Genomic DNA, 16,476 nt, shown 5'->3' on the forward strand with positions numbered 1-16,476 from the left:
GGGCTTCACGAGCAGCTCCCACTTCAGGCTCCCGTCCCTGGGAGCATTCTACGCCTTAAGGAAGCACCAGGTAAGTATTGTACCTGAGACGCTTTTCATCTCAGGTAAACTTTAAAGGTAAAGGGAGAGTGCGGTGTCATGAAAGGAGGGGTAGGCCTTCTTAAGAAGGTGAGTTTTGAGGGTTTGTTTGAAGGAGGGGGCAGTGGGAGAAAGTTCCATATGATGGGGCAGCTGATGGGGCAGCTCTAGTGAAGTCCTGTAGTTGTTCATGGGAGTTTGAGATGCATGGGGTAGTTAGGAGGAGGTTGCTGGAAGAGTGGATCAGGCAGCTGGTAGTATATCATATTGCTGAAGTACTGAAGAAGGCACACAAGAGATTATACTTTTTAAGGGTGCATTGGAAGAATAAAATTCCTGAGAAATTGTTAGTGTCCTTTTACTGCTGTACAGTAGAGAGTAACTAGGTCTACTGTCTCTGTGTGTTTTTCAGCTGCAGAGCAGCACAGAAAAAGCATCGGATTTTTAAGGTTGCCCAGCAGATAGTTGGCTGTCCTCTTCTTCCATTAGAAGAATTAAATACTTCCTATTACTTTAGGAATATTCAGAGTCTATTTCCACTAGGATATTTAATTTCGAATACATTTTCCCTGTATGCGAATTTCCGCATTATAATGCATATTCATGTATTTAACAATCATTGCATGAGAAACGGAAGTGCAGTGCAGAAATCTGCAGCATGCCATCCATATTTTTTCTGCATCGTACCGCATGCAAAAATTCGCATTCAACGTAAATGACTCCATTGACATTCATTGGTTACATTTTCAGTTTGTAAAATTTGCATTGCAAATTTGCAGTTAGTGGAAACGGGCCTTCACACCCAGGTCATGTGTTATTTGAATGTCTGCCTCGTGGCAGACGTTTTATATAAACTTATTAAGATGTTTTGAAAAGTAGATTAAGGAATGTTTTTTTATTCTTCAGCCATTATAGGTTAAATGCTACTAAGTGGTCATGTTGGTAAGAGGCTTGTGCAATGCAATGTGTGTAGGAATTAAATACTGTGTTGTTTTATTCTTTTTCATGCTTTTTGTTTGTGTTTTTTGAACTTTAGAATTTCATAGTTACATATTATTTGGGTTGGAAAAAGACATACATCCATCGAGTTCAACCAGAGAACAAAGTACAACACCAGCCTGCTCCCTCACATATCCCTGCTTATATACTTTTAGAGAAAAAGAAACCGGCACTGCAGATCTTATGACTTGTGCTTTAAGACAGACAATTGGTGTTGAGGAGTTAGTATCGGGTTGTGCTGTTAGTTGCGTGCTCAGATCTTAAGAAACCACAAATTCGATATAGCAGATAGTAGAGAGATGGTCGGCACATGCAGGGTAATCAGCGTAAAAAATCTTTATTCCAAAAAGGCTTCATGCAATTTGCTTAGATAAAACATCCATGTAGAAGATAGATCCTACCCAATACTCAGATAGCTGTGGGGTGTGATGGGAGCAGTGGGGGCCACCTTACGACCGTTTCGCTCTCCTGAGCGTTTTCAGAGGCAATGCGCACGCTGCAACACTGACTCTCGCCGCATTTAAAGAAAGGGAAACTTCCTCACTAACTAACTCACGTAGAGTTTGCATAACATGCATCCACAAAGAAGCAACTTTCGTTTGCACAGTGGGTACATGTATGCATCTTCCCTTTACTTTGGCGCCAACTAGTGGCTGTAATACCATCATGCGTACACAATAGAAATGTACGCATGAAGTTACAACTAGCGTGGAACGCCTGAACTTCCGGGTGGAGGATGTCAGATGACTGCAATCACCCGGAAGAACAGACGCACGGCGGGGACTCGCACGCGTAGCAACATGGGAGGTTACCCTTTCTTTAAATGCGGCGAGAGTCAGCGTTGCAGCGTGCGCATTGATTCTGAAGACGCTCAGGAGAGCGAAACGGTCGTAAGGCGGCCCCCACCGCTCCCACCTCACCCCACAGCTATCTGAGTATCGGGTAGGATCTATCTTTTACATGGATGTTTTATCTAAGCAAATTGCATGAAGCCTTTTTGGAATAAAGCTTTTTTACGCTGATTACCCTGCATGTGCCGACCATCTCTCTACTATCTGCTATATCCCTGTTTATCCAGAGGAAGGCGAAAAACCCTTACAAGGCATGGTCCGATTAGCCCCAAAAGGGGAAAAAATTCCTTCCCGACCCTGGATGGCAATCGGATAAAATCCCTGGATCAACATCACTGGGCATTACCTAGTAATTGTAGCCATGGATATCTTTCAACGCAAGGAAAGCATCTAAGCCCCCTTTAAAGAGACTCTGTAACAAATTTTTCAGCCTTAGTTCTTCTATCCTATAAGTTCCTATGCCTGTTCTAATCTGCTCTGGCTTACTGCAGTCTTTCCTAACTGCACTGTCTCTGTAATAAATCAATGTATCTTTCCTCTGTCCTGTTTGTCGGGCTAAGGCTTGATTGTGTGGAATGTGCAGGGCTGCTTGTGATTGGTAGAAGCGATACACACCCTCTGCAGGCCCCCTGCACACTTTGAATGACTCACACACTATGCTTAGCTGAGCCTATTAGAAGCTGGTTAGTTTGTTTGTAAACACTGCCTAAAACTGTTAATTACAAGCCAGGATTGCAGCAGAGAGTGGCAGAAACAGCACAGAGGGGCACAGGAGAAAATAATGAATAGAATGGTATGCTTTTTATTGTAAGAATATTAGAGTACAGATTCTCTTTAAATGTAGGTATAGAATTTGCCATAACTACTTCCTGTGGCAATGCATTCCACATCTTAATCACTCTTACTGTAAAGAACCCTTTCCTAAATACGTGGCTAAAACGTTTTTCCTTCATGCGCAGATCATGTCCTCTAGTCCTTTGAGAAGGCCTAGAGATAAAAAGCTTAGATTTTATATTGCCCTCTGATGTATTTATACATGTTAATTAGATCTCCTCTAAGGCGTCTTTTCTCTAGACTAAATAAACCCAGGTTATCTAACCTTTCTTGGTAAGTGAGACCTTCCATCCCACGTATCAATTTTGTTGCTAGTCTCTGCACCTGCTCTAAAACTGCAATATCTTTCCTGTAATGTGGTGCCCAGAACTGAATTCCATATTCCAGATGTGGCCTTACTAGAGAGTTAAACAGGGGCAATATCATGCTAGCATCTCGAGTGTTTATTTCCCTTTTAACCTTCCTGGCGGTAAGCCCGAGCTGAGCTCGGGCTATGCCGCCGGAAGGCACCGCTCAGGCCCCGCTGGGCCGATTTGCATAATTTTTTTTTTGCTGCACGCAGCTAGCACTTTGCTAGCTGCGTGCAGTGCCCGATCGCCGCCGCTACCCGCCGATCCGTCGCACCGCAGCCGCTCCCCCCCCCCCAGACCCCGTGCGCTGCCTGGCCAATCAGTGCAGCTCTATGGGGTGGATAGGAATCCCCTTTGACGTCACGACGTCGGTGACGTCATCCCGCCCCGTCGCCATGTCGACGGGGGAAGCCCTCCAGGAGATCCCGTTCTTTGAACGGGATCTCCTGATCGCCGGCGGCGATCGGAGGGGCTGGGGGGATGCCGCTGAGCAGCGGCTATCATGTAGCGAGACTTTGTCTCGCTACATGAAAAAAAAAAAAAATTTAAAAAAAAAGATTTGCTGCCCCCTGGCGATTTTTTAGCAAACCGCCAGGAGGGTTAATGCATCCCAAAATTTCATTAGCTTTAGCTGCGGCGACTTGGCATTGAATACGATTATTTAACTTGTTGTCGATGAGTACCTTCTCCAAGTTTCATGTCCCCATGTGTATCCCATTTATTTTGTATGGTGCTAGACCATTGGTACGACCAAAATGCATGACTTTACATTTTTCAACATCGAATTTCATCTGCCATTTATGTGCCTATATAGCCATACTATCCAGGTCCTGTTGCAATATGTCACTATCTTCCTGAGAGTTGACGATTCTGCACAATTTTGTATTATCCGCAAAAATAGCAACATTGCTTTCTACTGCATTACTAGGTCATTAATAAATAAATTGAAGAGCACTGGACCCAGTACAGACCCCTGTGGGACCCCACTGCTAACAGTCACCCATTTTGAGTATGATCCATTGACCACAACACTTTGTTTTTGGTCCATTAGCCAATTCCCTATCCATGCACATAAACTCTTCCCCAGTCCTTGCATCCTCAACTTTTGCACCAGATTTTTGTGGGGAACAGTGTCGAAGGCCTTTGCAAAGTCCAGTACATCACATCTACAGCATTCCCAATATCCACATTAGCGTTCACTACCTCATGAAAGCTGAGCATGTTAGTCAAACAGGACCTGTCTTTAGTAAACCCATGCTGATGCTGAGAAATAAGATTATTTTCTACTATTAAGTCATGTGTAGTATCTCTTAGTAACCCCTCAAATAGTTTGCATACAACTGATGTTAAGTTTACAGGTCTATAATTTCCTGGATCTGATTTTTTGCCCTTCTTAAATAATGGGAGAATGTGGGCTGTACGCCAATTCACTGGGAAAGAGTGAAAGAGAGTCACAAAAGATAAGATAAAGGGGTTTATCTATAACTGAACCTAATTCCCTTAGGACCCGAGGATGCATGCCATCTGGGCTAGGTGCCTTGTCTATTTTTAATTTATTTAGTCTTGCCTTCACTTCTTCCTGCGTTAAGTATTTAATATTACAATTGGAAGATTGAGACTCTTCTGCATCTGTAATTTGCAACCGTGATGTTTCCCTTGTGAAGACAGAAGCAAAGAAAGCATTTAATAACTCTGGCTTACCGTGGTCATCCCCCATTGAGTTCCCACCCTCAGCCTTTAGGAGTCCAATACAGTCAACCTTTCTTTTTTTTAGAGTTGATGTACTTGTAAAACTTCTTTGGATTAGATTTGATATCCCTAGCGATTTGATTTTCAGCTTCAATCTTTGCCAGCCTAATTTCTTTTTTACAACTTGTATTGCACGCCTTATAATTGCTTAATGCAGCCTCAGTCCCCTCCTGTTTTAGGACCTTATAGGCATTCTTTTTCCCCTTCATTTTGTCTCTAACCTTTCTATTCATCCATAGAGGCCTTATTTTATTCCTAGATGTTTTGTTACCATATGGGGTATACATACTACAATATTGATTGAGAATAAGTTTAAAAGCTTGCTATTTCCCTTCAGTGTCCTTCCCTTGTAGTACATTATTCCGGTTCACCAAACTTAGTACCTGCCTGAGTTGATTGAACTCTGCTTTTCTAAAATTCATAGTTTTAGTGGTCCCGCTGCCCTGCGGCCTAGCAGTCACCAGATCAAACGTTATCATGTTGTGATCACTATTTCCCAAATGTTCTTGAACCTGCACATTTGATACATTATCTGGTCTATTTGAAATGCTCAAATCCAGTAATGCATTCCTCCTAGTTTGTGTTTTTACTATTTTGGTTGTTACAATGACAATAAAGATTTCTTCTTCTTCTACACACTGGCCCTTATTCAATTCACTTTTTCTTCCAAGTTTTCTCCTAGGATATAATTTTTCATCTCTTTAAAATAACTTTTCAGCACTTTGACTTTAATTCACTAAGGGCTGTTCAGTAAAAATTAGGTCGGTAAACTATCACATTTGGTATACAGTATTAGACTTTATTTACAAATTCACTAAGATTTCCACACATATGGTAGTACAGTAGTTCGGTAATATGTTGCTTCAATTCAGATCTGCTTGGTAATGAAAAATCTCTCCAGCTGTGAAGTAGGTCTGGCAGCAAGCTCTGATTCTTCTCCTACAAGTTCACAAAGGCTTAAATTGTGAAAGTGCAGAAAGCTCCGCCTCCCAGCCACAGTAACATGATCACGTGAGGCACGCCCGCACATGTACAGAAGCCCACAACTCAGCCAATGTCAGAGATCATATGGAAAGGACAGCGGCAGGCGGGAGGACAGCAGAATTTCAGCGCTTGACCAGATAGGAGATAGGAACTGGAAGAAGCTACAGGTTAGTATAGCTTAACTTTGTTACTTTATCTTGGATTATCTTGGCTATCCTTTAAAGAGTAACTTCAGCCTAAACAAACATACTGTCATTAAGTTACATTAGTTATGTTAATTAAAATAGATAGGTAATATAATCTCTTACCCACCCTGTTTTAAAAGAACAGGCAAATGTTTGATTTCATGAGGGCAGCCATCTTTTTGGTTGAAAGGAGGTGACAGGGAGCGTGAGACACAGTTCCAACTGTCCTGTGTGCTGATCACCCCTCCCAGTTGCTAGGCAATGTGAATAACAACATAAAAAATCCCATCATGCTTTGCACAGCATCAAGGAAAGAAAGCCCGGCAGTTTGATGGGTGGAGCTTAGCTAAAAATGCAGCTAAAAATGATGCTTTGGTAAGAAAAACAAAGTTCTGATGCTGTGAAACTGTTAAAGAAACACCAAACCTTTCCCGTTCTGCTGAGTAGATTTTTAGTCCGGAGGTTCACGTTAAGATATAACATACCCTCCGCCATGTATTAAAGCTGGCATATGTTTCTTATACTAAATTGCTGTCAATGGCCTTTGTCAAATATGTCCTCTGGTACTGTTGCAAAGGTAATCTATCTGTCCCTTGCCTTTTGTGTTCTGACCACATTGTTTCAGAACCTTTAGTCCTTTGCTTAGGGGTTAATGAGCAAACTTTTTTGGACAATAAGTGTTTTCTCCTGACACACTTTCTATGCAGATCTAATTTGTGCAGCTTTGTCAATATTACTAGCAACAGCTACCTGTGGGTCACTAGATACCTACTTTTGGGCTTACCATAAGTTGCTGGGCTTTCCTGGCCTTGTCAGGTTGACAGTTTCAATATTCTTCACCTGTAGGTGATCTTCCAGAATTATTCTTATCCAGTGGATTGCCAATCTTATTAAACCCTTTCATCTTTAACGTTCATTCTTAAGTTTTTATTTTTATCTTTGCAGCGTGGTATCACACTTCACTTCAACAAACAGGGAATTAAACTAAATAAATCGAGTAGCACAGGTATCTTACAGGATCCTAACGATGTATATTATTACTGGGAAGGAGTACTTTCAAAAGGAATGGCAAAACACCTTAGCCTTAATAGCGTAGTCCACCAAGTGGGATACTCAGTACTTTTATAAGGATTGTGTATTTTGACACCTCCCCCAAAAAAGAATTCTTAAAGACAATGTTCCAACCAAATCCACAGCAGATTTCAACATGTAATGGTACCTGCATTTTTATTATGTTATATGTGCGCAGGCAGCACATGGTAATTTTACAGGTACTAATGGCAGGGGGGAGGAAACATGCATGTTGCATGTTGCTATGGTGATGCATGTTGCCCCTCTCCATGCTGTTCATTCCAGTAAAACTGCTATGTGCTACCTGTGCAGTGCAATTTTACTGATGCTTTTTGCATCAAGCCCATTGTCTTTTGTTGAAATGAACATGAGACATCTCTGAAACTTATATAGCAGTAGGAGAACAGAGGCGCCAGCAGGATAAAAGTGGATAAAAACTTTAAAATTTGCTGGGAGGAAGTGGTGGACTTACCTCCATAAAGCAGACACGAAAGACTGTCTGAATAGTAGTCACATTTATTAATTAGTACCCCAAAACAGTGCAACGCGTTTCGCAGGCCCAGCCCGCTTCATCAGGCAATAAACATGGGGACAAGACAGAATTTCAGCAATAGCCAGTGTAGCGCTACACTGGCTATTGCTGAAATTCTGTCTTGTCCCCATGTTTATTGCCTGATGAAGCGGGCTGGGCCTGCGAAACGCGTTGCACTGTTTTGGGGTACTAATTAATAAATGTGACTACTATTCAGACAGTCTTTCGTGTCTGCTTTATGGAGGTAAGTCCACCACTTCCTCCCAGCAAATTTTAAAGTTTTTATCCACTTTTATCCTGCTGGCGCCTCTGTTCTCCTACTGCTATACCGTGTCCACCCCTGGTGGAGGGATGATCTACCCCCTTTCGCATCTACAGAGAGCGACTTCTTATCCCTGAGTGAGGACAGGTCTAATCTCCTCACCTGCCTATACAGTGGTTGCCTCTGTGGTAATCCACGTTTGTGAGTATAATTTTCTCACGATAACCTTTACTTCATTTATGCTTAACATACTACACTATATTGGGCTCTCGGTTTCTCCACACTGAAACTTATATGGCTCTGTTACTTTTCTGCTCATGCAGTAGTTTCACCTCTATTGGAGCATATGCCCTAACTCTTGTCTTAAATTGTAACACTGGTGGTACACTAGAAGGGAACCAGAGGTGATGAAAATAAATTGGTGAGATAAACCACACACACACACTCTCTCACACTCACACACTTACAAAGTAGATTTAATGTTTTATTGTCTCTGTTCAATGACAGTGTCTCAAGAATGCCAGAGTAAAAATATATGAACTGTTGACCCTTTTTATCTATCCCCGGTCTCAGAAGTTGTTATCTGCAGGAAAAAGCTTTTGTGGCTTTAATTCCTTATCAGTGACGGTTGCACTATAATCCTGGCTAGGTAACAACAAAAGCGAAGCTGTCATTTGCATGCCTTAATGGAAGGAAAATAAAATAGACACAGCCTAGTTCTTAACTTGTTTGGCACTGTACATACATCTCATCATGTCACATCTCACCATGGGTACAAAGACAAACTATATAAAAAATGTAAGTGTTTAAAAACAGGTTCCAGAAGACAATCCACTTCTGCCTAGGTTTGCGGTTTTTATGGCAAAGGTCTTCATTACAATGGGGACTCACACAGCATGCTTCCAAACAGTTTCAATTCAAGCAGGGCTAATCAACCCCTCACTTGCTGCAGAACGCAGGAGCCCAGTAATATTAGCCATAGGGGTCCCAGCCCCACAGAGCTATTCCCCGATGGCTATTGTGGTGAAGAGACTTGTTTACAGCTGTCTGTGACAGTGCACAGTGCCCTACTTTGCCAGCAGCCGAACTTCGCAAAAATACAACAGCAAGCAAACCTATGTGAAATGGTGCCATTCCCTGCCTGCATGCCATCATAGCCATAGTGTAATGTCCTACCATATTATTATACCATATTATTATTTCAGGTTTTTTTTATTTAATTGCTGCAGTTGTTACATTGGGGGTGGGAGGCACTCAGGACTACTGCATTTGTCAACAAATGGCTGTTTCACCCATGTACAGTACGTAGCCTACACCTAACCTTAAAGATTGTGACCACACCCACAATTTTGCTTCAAATCCCCCCACCCACCCACCCACCCCTGCGTCCATCTAAGTTTGTGGGTGTCTTGCTTGTTTTGGCCTTTTTTATGTGAAAAATTAGAAACCAGGTTAGCAACCTTGTTTTACGTCTTGATAGTAATACAAACATATGGCACATTTGTCTTGTAAAATTTATGGAAAATGTGTTTTAACAAGAGACCATGCCGTGTTTATCCTTTTTACATATTTTTAAATTTAAAATTGTTTAAAGTTTTGTGGAAGAGTGTTTTTTTTAAAGCGGTTCTGTTTCCCTTTTAAAAAACAAAAACTGCCACTTACCTGGGGCTTCTATTGGCCCCCTGCAGCTGGAATGTCCAGCGCTGACCTCTTCTGATGCGCCGTCGCCGGCACCGGTGTAATTATTAGTCTAACTAGACTAATAGAAGTGCGACCGCGCGCGTGCTCCCTCCCGCGCTCGTCAGTGGGAACTTATTGCGCAGGCGCAGTACAGGAAAACTTTGTACTGCTCCTGCACAGTAAGCTCTCGTTGACGCACGCGAAGTAAGCACGCTCGTGGCCACAGCCGCACTTCTATTCGTCTAGTTAGACAAATAATTACACTGGTGCCGGCGGCGGGAAACGGCGCATCAGAAGATGACGGCGCGGGACATTCCAGCTGCAGGGGGCCGATAGAAGCCTCAGGTAAGTGGCAGTTTTTGTTTTTTTAAAGGGCAACAGAACCCCTTTAAAGGAGTACTGTAACAAAAAAAAGTAAAGAATGTAACTTACTTGGGGCTTCTACCGCCCCCCCCCTCCCCCCAGATGTCCTGTGCCCACGCCGGGGCTCACTTCCGGTATTTGTGACTTTACTGTCGCAAGCTACTGCGCCTGCATGACCCTGGCCGCGCATGTCCTTGCTCCTGCTGACGTCACTGGACGTCTGCGGGGGACCGGTAGAAGCCCCAGGTAAGTTAAACTCTTTTTTTTTTTTTTTTTTGGTTACAGTATTCCTTTAAGGAATTAAAGTGTACCAAAGATGAACAAAAAAAATCATACATACCTGGGGCTCCCTCCAGCCTGATCACTCCCTCAGCTCCCATGCTTCACCTCCTGGATCTTCCGAATGGGCTCCCAGTGTCTTTGGCCAGTTGGTACATGCGCAGTGCGGCTTCACACACTCCCCTGTCCATGGCCAGGAGAGTTCTGCGCTTCTGCCAGGTGCAGAAAGCTCCCGGTAGGGTGGGGAGGGTAGCGGGCAAGGTGCACGTGGCCGGGCCGTGTATGCGCAGTAAACCCCGACTGCCCAAAATACCGGGAGCCCTTATGGAAGATCCAGGAGATGGCGGACAGCATTGAGGGAGTGATCACGGCGGAGGGGGCTGGAGGAAGCCCCAGGTATGTATGATTTTTTTTTTGTTTTCTTTTCATCTCAGGTTCCCTTTAAGGCATTGGAGTAGAGGTGGTTAATTATAGTTTTAGATTCTGTTGGATATTGGTTGTAGTCAGTGGATTCTTATAAATAAATAGCAAAGTCTGTCATGGTGATAAACAATTTATCTTATTTGTTATTGAGAGACCGTGTAACATATGGCAATTCATTAATTAGAATACTCAGAACGTGGAATATTTAGCTTCCTGTCAACTATCCAAAGTACAATATGTGGGCTGTACCACACAGCCACTACTAAAAAGAATTGCTAAACACATATTTAAAATGGAAATGTATCATGTTTATTCTGTTTTTAAAAGGTTTTCCAGGTAAATTATGTTTGCTGTAAAAATGAAAGATGTACCGCATGTGGGTGGGTGTCACGCCAGGTAGAGAACAATTACAGTGAACTAACTGTGAAATTACTGTATTTGCTGTGCCTTGCAAGGAATATAAAAAGTTTTTTCCTAGCAGATTTAGAAATGAGAGTGGTGGGTTTGGTTTCTTGTATTTTTTTTTCGGGGGGGCGGTGGGGGGGATTTACTCATATTACTGTTTCATCCCTAGATAGGACTTATGATGGCCACTAATGATCCAGTCTTTTTCATCTAATCTTTCCATTTCTATGAAATATAAGAGACTGCCTATAGTAAACATTCAATACATTCACTCAGTTTACTCTTCTAATACATGGATTTGGTAAGATTGGATGAAAAGGATTGGATCGTTAGTAGCCACCTTAACACTTAATCTTGGCAACTGTAACAAAAGCTTTATTTTAACATGAAAGACTGAATGAGTTTATTAGTGAACTGTATAAACTGTACTTTAATTGCATAGAATAGTTTTATATAACCTGTATCACAAATATTAATGTGGCAGTGGGAAATATATTAATGGAGAGTTTGGTAATGTCATATTTTAAGCAACATTAAAAATCTAGTATGCTGTTGTACCATGAAAGAAGCTTATCATAAATATGTGAGCTGTGAAACTAAGAGAAAGGCCAGCATATCACAAGAATACTATGAAGGTGATCTTCCAAAGTAGAGTGTTGAAATTTCACTGTGGTTACTTCTTACATGTAATACAGTGCAGAAAAGGTTGATTTCTTTAAAGCGTATTTACAGTCACAGAAATAGGACAGCATTGATTTCAGCGCAACCAGGCTGCAATCCAGTTACCTGCTATTATTAGAAATTGTTTTCACTACTTCTTCTATACCATCAGTTGCTACCTTTATGCTGCTGTATGCTATCAGTTGCTACCTTTGCTTCTTTAGAAAAGTTTAGGTCAGATCATTAACTGTCGGCCTAATGCCTCAAATGAGAATCTAGCATGTGTACAGCCACCCAGATTTATTGTGCCTTATTATTTCAACCAAACGCATTGTTCCCCACTTTACCCTGTCTGCCAGAGGCTGCTCACCATTATCCCCCCCCCCCCCCCGCCCAATAGCAACAGAAGTATTTGCTAGATTATAGCCTAGTGAAATGTCTGTGCAGCACCCTGCACCAAATAGGTGGGATGGGTTGATTCCTGACTCCTATGGTTGACATTCGTTGTACCTATAGGTTTGAGTGTTATCATGCACAACAGCCAATGGGCAATAAATGTTTTTTAGACAAGAGGTAATGCCTTTGAGTAAGTGTCTTGCGGAAGATAGAAGAGCTGTTGGGAGGAGAATTTGCACATTCCCACACATCGTTTTTTTCTCTTTCTTTTTACTATGCTTAACTACTTGCCGACTGCTCCACGCCAATTGGCGTGAGCAGCGCGTCAGCCCCAGGACCGCTCCACGCCGATTGGCGTGAATGGCTGTCTATAGGGCTAGCAGAAGATCGCGCGCACACTGCGTGCGCATCTCCTGCTCAGGGGGCAGAACTCCGCCCCACCTTTAGTCTCCGAGTGGCGATCGCCGCTCGGGAGACTTAGACGGCGAAACCGCAGTCTAATTGCTTTGTACAGCTCTGCGATCTGCAGCATTGCTGTACTGGGGACAGCCGTGTGACAAGGCTGTCCCCACTGGAGATGCGGAAGTGATCCGCTGTCATAGGCTACAGCCGATAACGCTGATTGGCTGGCGGGGGGAAGGAGGGAGCAGGGTAAAGTTAAAAAAAATAATAATAAAGAAATTTATTTTAAATATAGTAAAATAAATATTTATAAAAAAACAAACAAACACTAGGGGGGGGGGGGGGGGGTGGTCAGCTCAGAGAGCTCTGTTTGTAGGGAGAAAAGGGGGAGGAATCACTTGTGTGCTGAGTTATACGGTCCTGCAGCTTGGCCTTAAAGCTGCAGTGGCCAATTTTAAGAAAAAGTGCCTAGTCTTTAGGGGGGGGGGGGGGGGGGGGTTAACACAGCAGTCCTAAAGTGGTTAAAGTGTACAATAGGCTACATGATGAGATAAATGTGTATGTACAGTGCAAAACATATTAATAACCAAGCTGTTTTACTTGGAAATTTGCATGGTTTGCAATGACTTTTATTATTTTATCGTGCATTTTTACCAATATGAGATCATATATATATATATATATATATATATATATATATATATATATAGTGATTTGAAAAACTATTTGCCCCTTCCTGACTTCTTATTCTTTAGCATGTTTGTCACATTTTGTTTCTGCTCATCAAAAACCGTTAACGATTAGTCAAAGATAACGTAATTGAACACAAAATGCAGTTTTAAATGATGGTTTTTATTATTTAGTGAGAAAAAAACCTCAAAACCTACATGGCCCTGTGTGAAAAAGAAATTGCCCCCTGAACCTAATTACTGGTTGGGCCACCCTTAGCAGCAATAACTGCAATCAAGCGTTTGCGATAACTTTTTTTGCAACAAGTCTTTTACAGCGCTCTGGAGGAATTTTGGCCCACTCATCTTTGCAGAATTGTTGTAATTCATCTTTATTTGAGGGTTTTCTAGCATGAACCGCCTTTTTAGGGTCATGCCACAACATTTCAATAGGATTCAGGTCAGGACTTTGACTAGGCCACTCCAAAGTCTTCATTTTGTTTTTCTTCAGCCATTCAGAGGTGGATTTGCTGGTGTGTTTTGGGCCATTGTACTGCTGCAGCACCCAAGATCGCTTCAGCTTGAGTTGACGAACAGATGGCCGGACATTCTCCTTCAGGATTTTTTGGTAGACAGTAGAATTCATGGTTCCATCTATCACAGCAAGCCTTCCAGGTCCTGAAGCAGCAAAACAACCCCAGACCATCACACTACTACCACCACCATATTTTACTGTTGTATGATGTTCTTTTGCTGAAATGCTGTGTTACTTCTACGCCAGATGCACCTTCCAAAAAGTTCAACTTTTGTCTCGTCGGTCCACAAGGCATTTTCCCAAAAGTCTTGGCAATCATTGAGATGTTTTTTAGCAAAATTGAGACGAGCCTTAATGTTCTTTTTGCTTAAAAGTGTTTTGCTCCTTCGATTGAGACCTTAATTGAGGCAAGTGAGGCCTGCAGTTCTTTAGCTGTTGTCCTGGGGTCTTTTGTGGCCTCTCAGATGAGTTTTCTCTGCACTCTTGGGGTAATTTTGGTCGGCCGGCCACCCTGGGAAGGTTCATCACTGTTCCATATATTTGCCATTTGTGGATAACGGCTCTCACTGTGATTCGCTGGAGTCCCAAAGCTTTAGAAATGGCTTTATAACCTTTACCAGACTGATAGATCTCAATTAATGTATATACTCGCATATAGACCGAATTTTTGAGCACAAAAAATGTGCTCAAAAGTCCCCCTTTCGGCCTATATGCGAGTCACCAACTTTGTATGACCGTTTTCGTGTTGGACAGGAGCTCCTCCACTTGTATATGCAGGCTGTGCGGTCAGGAGAGGATGCCGGGGCCCGCAGGATCGGATGTTTTGCAAAGCGGGACAAGAGCTCCTCCACTTGCAGCGGTGATGCTGTATGCAGGCTGCGCAGTCAGGAGAGGATGCAGGTGCCCGCAGGATCGGATGTTTTGCAAAGCGGGACAAGAGCTCATCCACTTTCAGCTACTCGTGTGTCCTGCGTTACCTGCACGGAAGTGGCCACAGTGATCGGGGCATCTGATTCTGGCAGTGACACGTGACAGAGTCTGCACAATGACCAGTGTAATGATCGGGGATTCCCTTCTTCCCTCCTGTACTTGCTGTGTCTCATACAGATGACGCTATCTAGTTGCATGTTTAGACACGAGTACAGGAGGGAAGAAGGGTATCCCCGATCATTACAAGTAGCTGAAAGTGGATGAGCTCTTGTCCCGCTTTGCAAAACATCCGATCGTGCGGGCACCTGCATCCTCTCCTGACCGCACAGCCTGCATACTGCATCACCGCTGCAAGTGGAGGAGCTCTTGTCCCGCTTTTCAAAACATCCGATACTGCAGGCCCCGGCATCCTCTCCTGACCGCGCAGCCTGTATACAGCATCACCGCTGGTTCCTGACACGTCACTGCCAGCACTGTACGTCTGATTTCTTCAAACAATACAGACTCCATGTACAGCATGTCTTATCCGCACTCCCACTGCACAGCTCACTCCTCCTTCACTCCACAGCTGATAAACTCTCCCTGGCAGCCGCATTCCAGGTACTAAGATCTAAATGTTGCTATATGTGACATGAGGGGGGAGCAGGAGGTGTCCTATTGGGTGCACATTTGGCTATGGGGAGGGGGGGCTGCCTAACACCTGAGTGCACGTCTGGCTATGGGGAGGGGGGCTGCCTAACATCTGAGTGTACATTTGGCTATGGGGAGGGGACTGCCTCATACTGGGGGCACATCTGGCTATTTCTATTGGGGGGGGGGGGGGGCTTATATGCGAGTCAAATGATTTTTCCTGGTTTCTGAGGTAAAAGTGGGTACCTCGGCTTATATGCGGGTCGGCTTATATACGAGTATATACAGTACTTTTGTTCTCATTTGTTCCTGAATTTCTTTGGATCTTGGCATGATGTCTAGCTTTTGAGGTGCTTTTGGTCTACTTCTCTGTGTCAGATAGCTCCTATTTAAGTGATTTCTTGATTGAAACAGGTGTGGCAGTAATCAGGCCTGGGGGTGACTACAGAAATTGAACTCAGGTGTGATAAACCACAGTTAAGTTATTTTTTAACAAGGGGGCAATTTCTTTTTCACCCAGGGCCATGTAGGTTTTGAGGTTTTTTTTTCTCACTAAATAATAAAAACCATCATTTAAAACTGCATTTTGTGTTCAATTATGTTATCTTTGACTAATAGTTAACGGTTTTTGATGAGCAGAAACAAAAATGTGACAAACATGCAAAAGAATAAGAAATCAGGAAGGGGGCAAATAGTTATTCACATCACTGTGTATGTATGTGTATATATATATATATATATATATGTGTATGTATGTATATATATATATATATATATATATATATATATATATATATATATATTGTTTAATTACTTTTTGCAATACTGCACATTTGTAATCTCTTAAAGTGTACCCGAGGCGACATGTGACATAAGATAAACATTATAAACATAAGTAAGTACAGTGCAAAACATATCAACAACAGGCTGCCGGAAAGAGTTTTTTTTAGGCATTGAATTGATAGCTTCTGTCTTGTCGGTACCTTGTCAGGAATACAGCAGACCTCACTGATAAGCAAATTACAGCCATAAACGTTTTCCAAAATACAACTTTTGAGAGAGAGGGAGATAGAAAAAGGTCATTAGTTCATGCATTTTCAATTAGGGACAATTAATAGGCTGCCACTGAGCAGAGACAACTAAACATTCAATCTGCTTTGTAAATGTTTAACTACTTACAGACACGCCGCCAGATGAAAACGTCCTGTTG

At 42.7% G+C, this 16,476-nt stretch overlaps 1 protein-coding gene across 3 annotated transcripts in view; it reads left to right on the forward strand.

The window, feature by feature from the left end:
- The window catches only part of ASTN2 (astrotactin 2), an 818,428-nt gene that overhangs the window by 150,407 nt on the left and 651,545 nt on the right, over window positions 1-16,476 (forward strand). The window contains exon 2 of one of the 3 annotated variants that reach the window (XM_068248105.1): window positions 5,763-6,012. The exons of 1 other annotated variant lie outside the window; for it this stretch is intronic. In XM_068248105.1, the coding sequence (XP_068104206.1) occupies window positions 5,890-6,012 (123 nt within the window). In that variant the 5' untranslated portion in view covers window positions 5,763-5,889. Of the gene's footprint in view, window positions 1-5,733; window positions 6,013-16,476 lie in introns of all 3 variants that reach the window. One more of the 3 variants, XM_068248104.1, reaches the window with a different exon arrangement.

Source organism: Hyperolius riggenbachi, chromosome 8 (assembly GCF_040937935.1).
Source record: "Hyperolius riggenbachi isolate aHypRig1 chromosome 8, aHypRig1.pri, whole genome shotgun sequence".
Lineage (NCBI taxonomy): Eukaryota > Metazoa > Chordata > Amphibia > Anura > Hyperoliidae > Hyperolius > Hyperolius riggenbachi.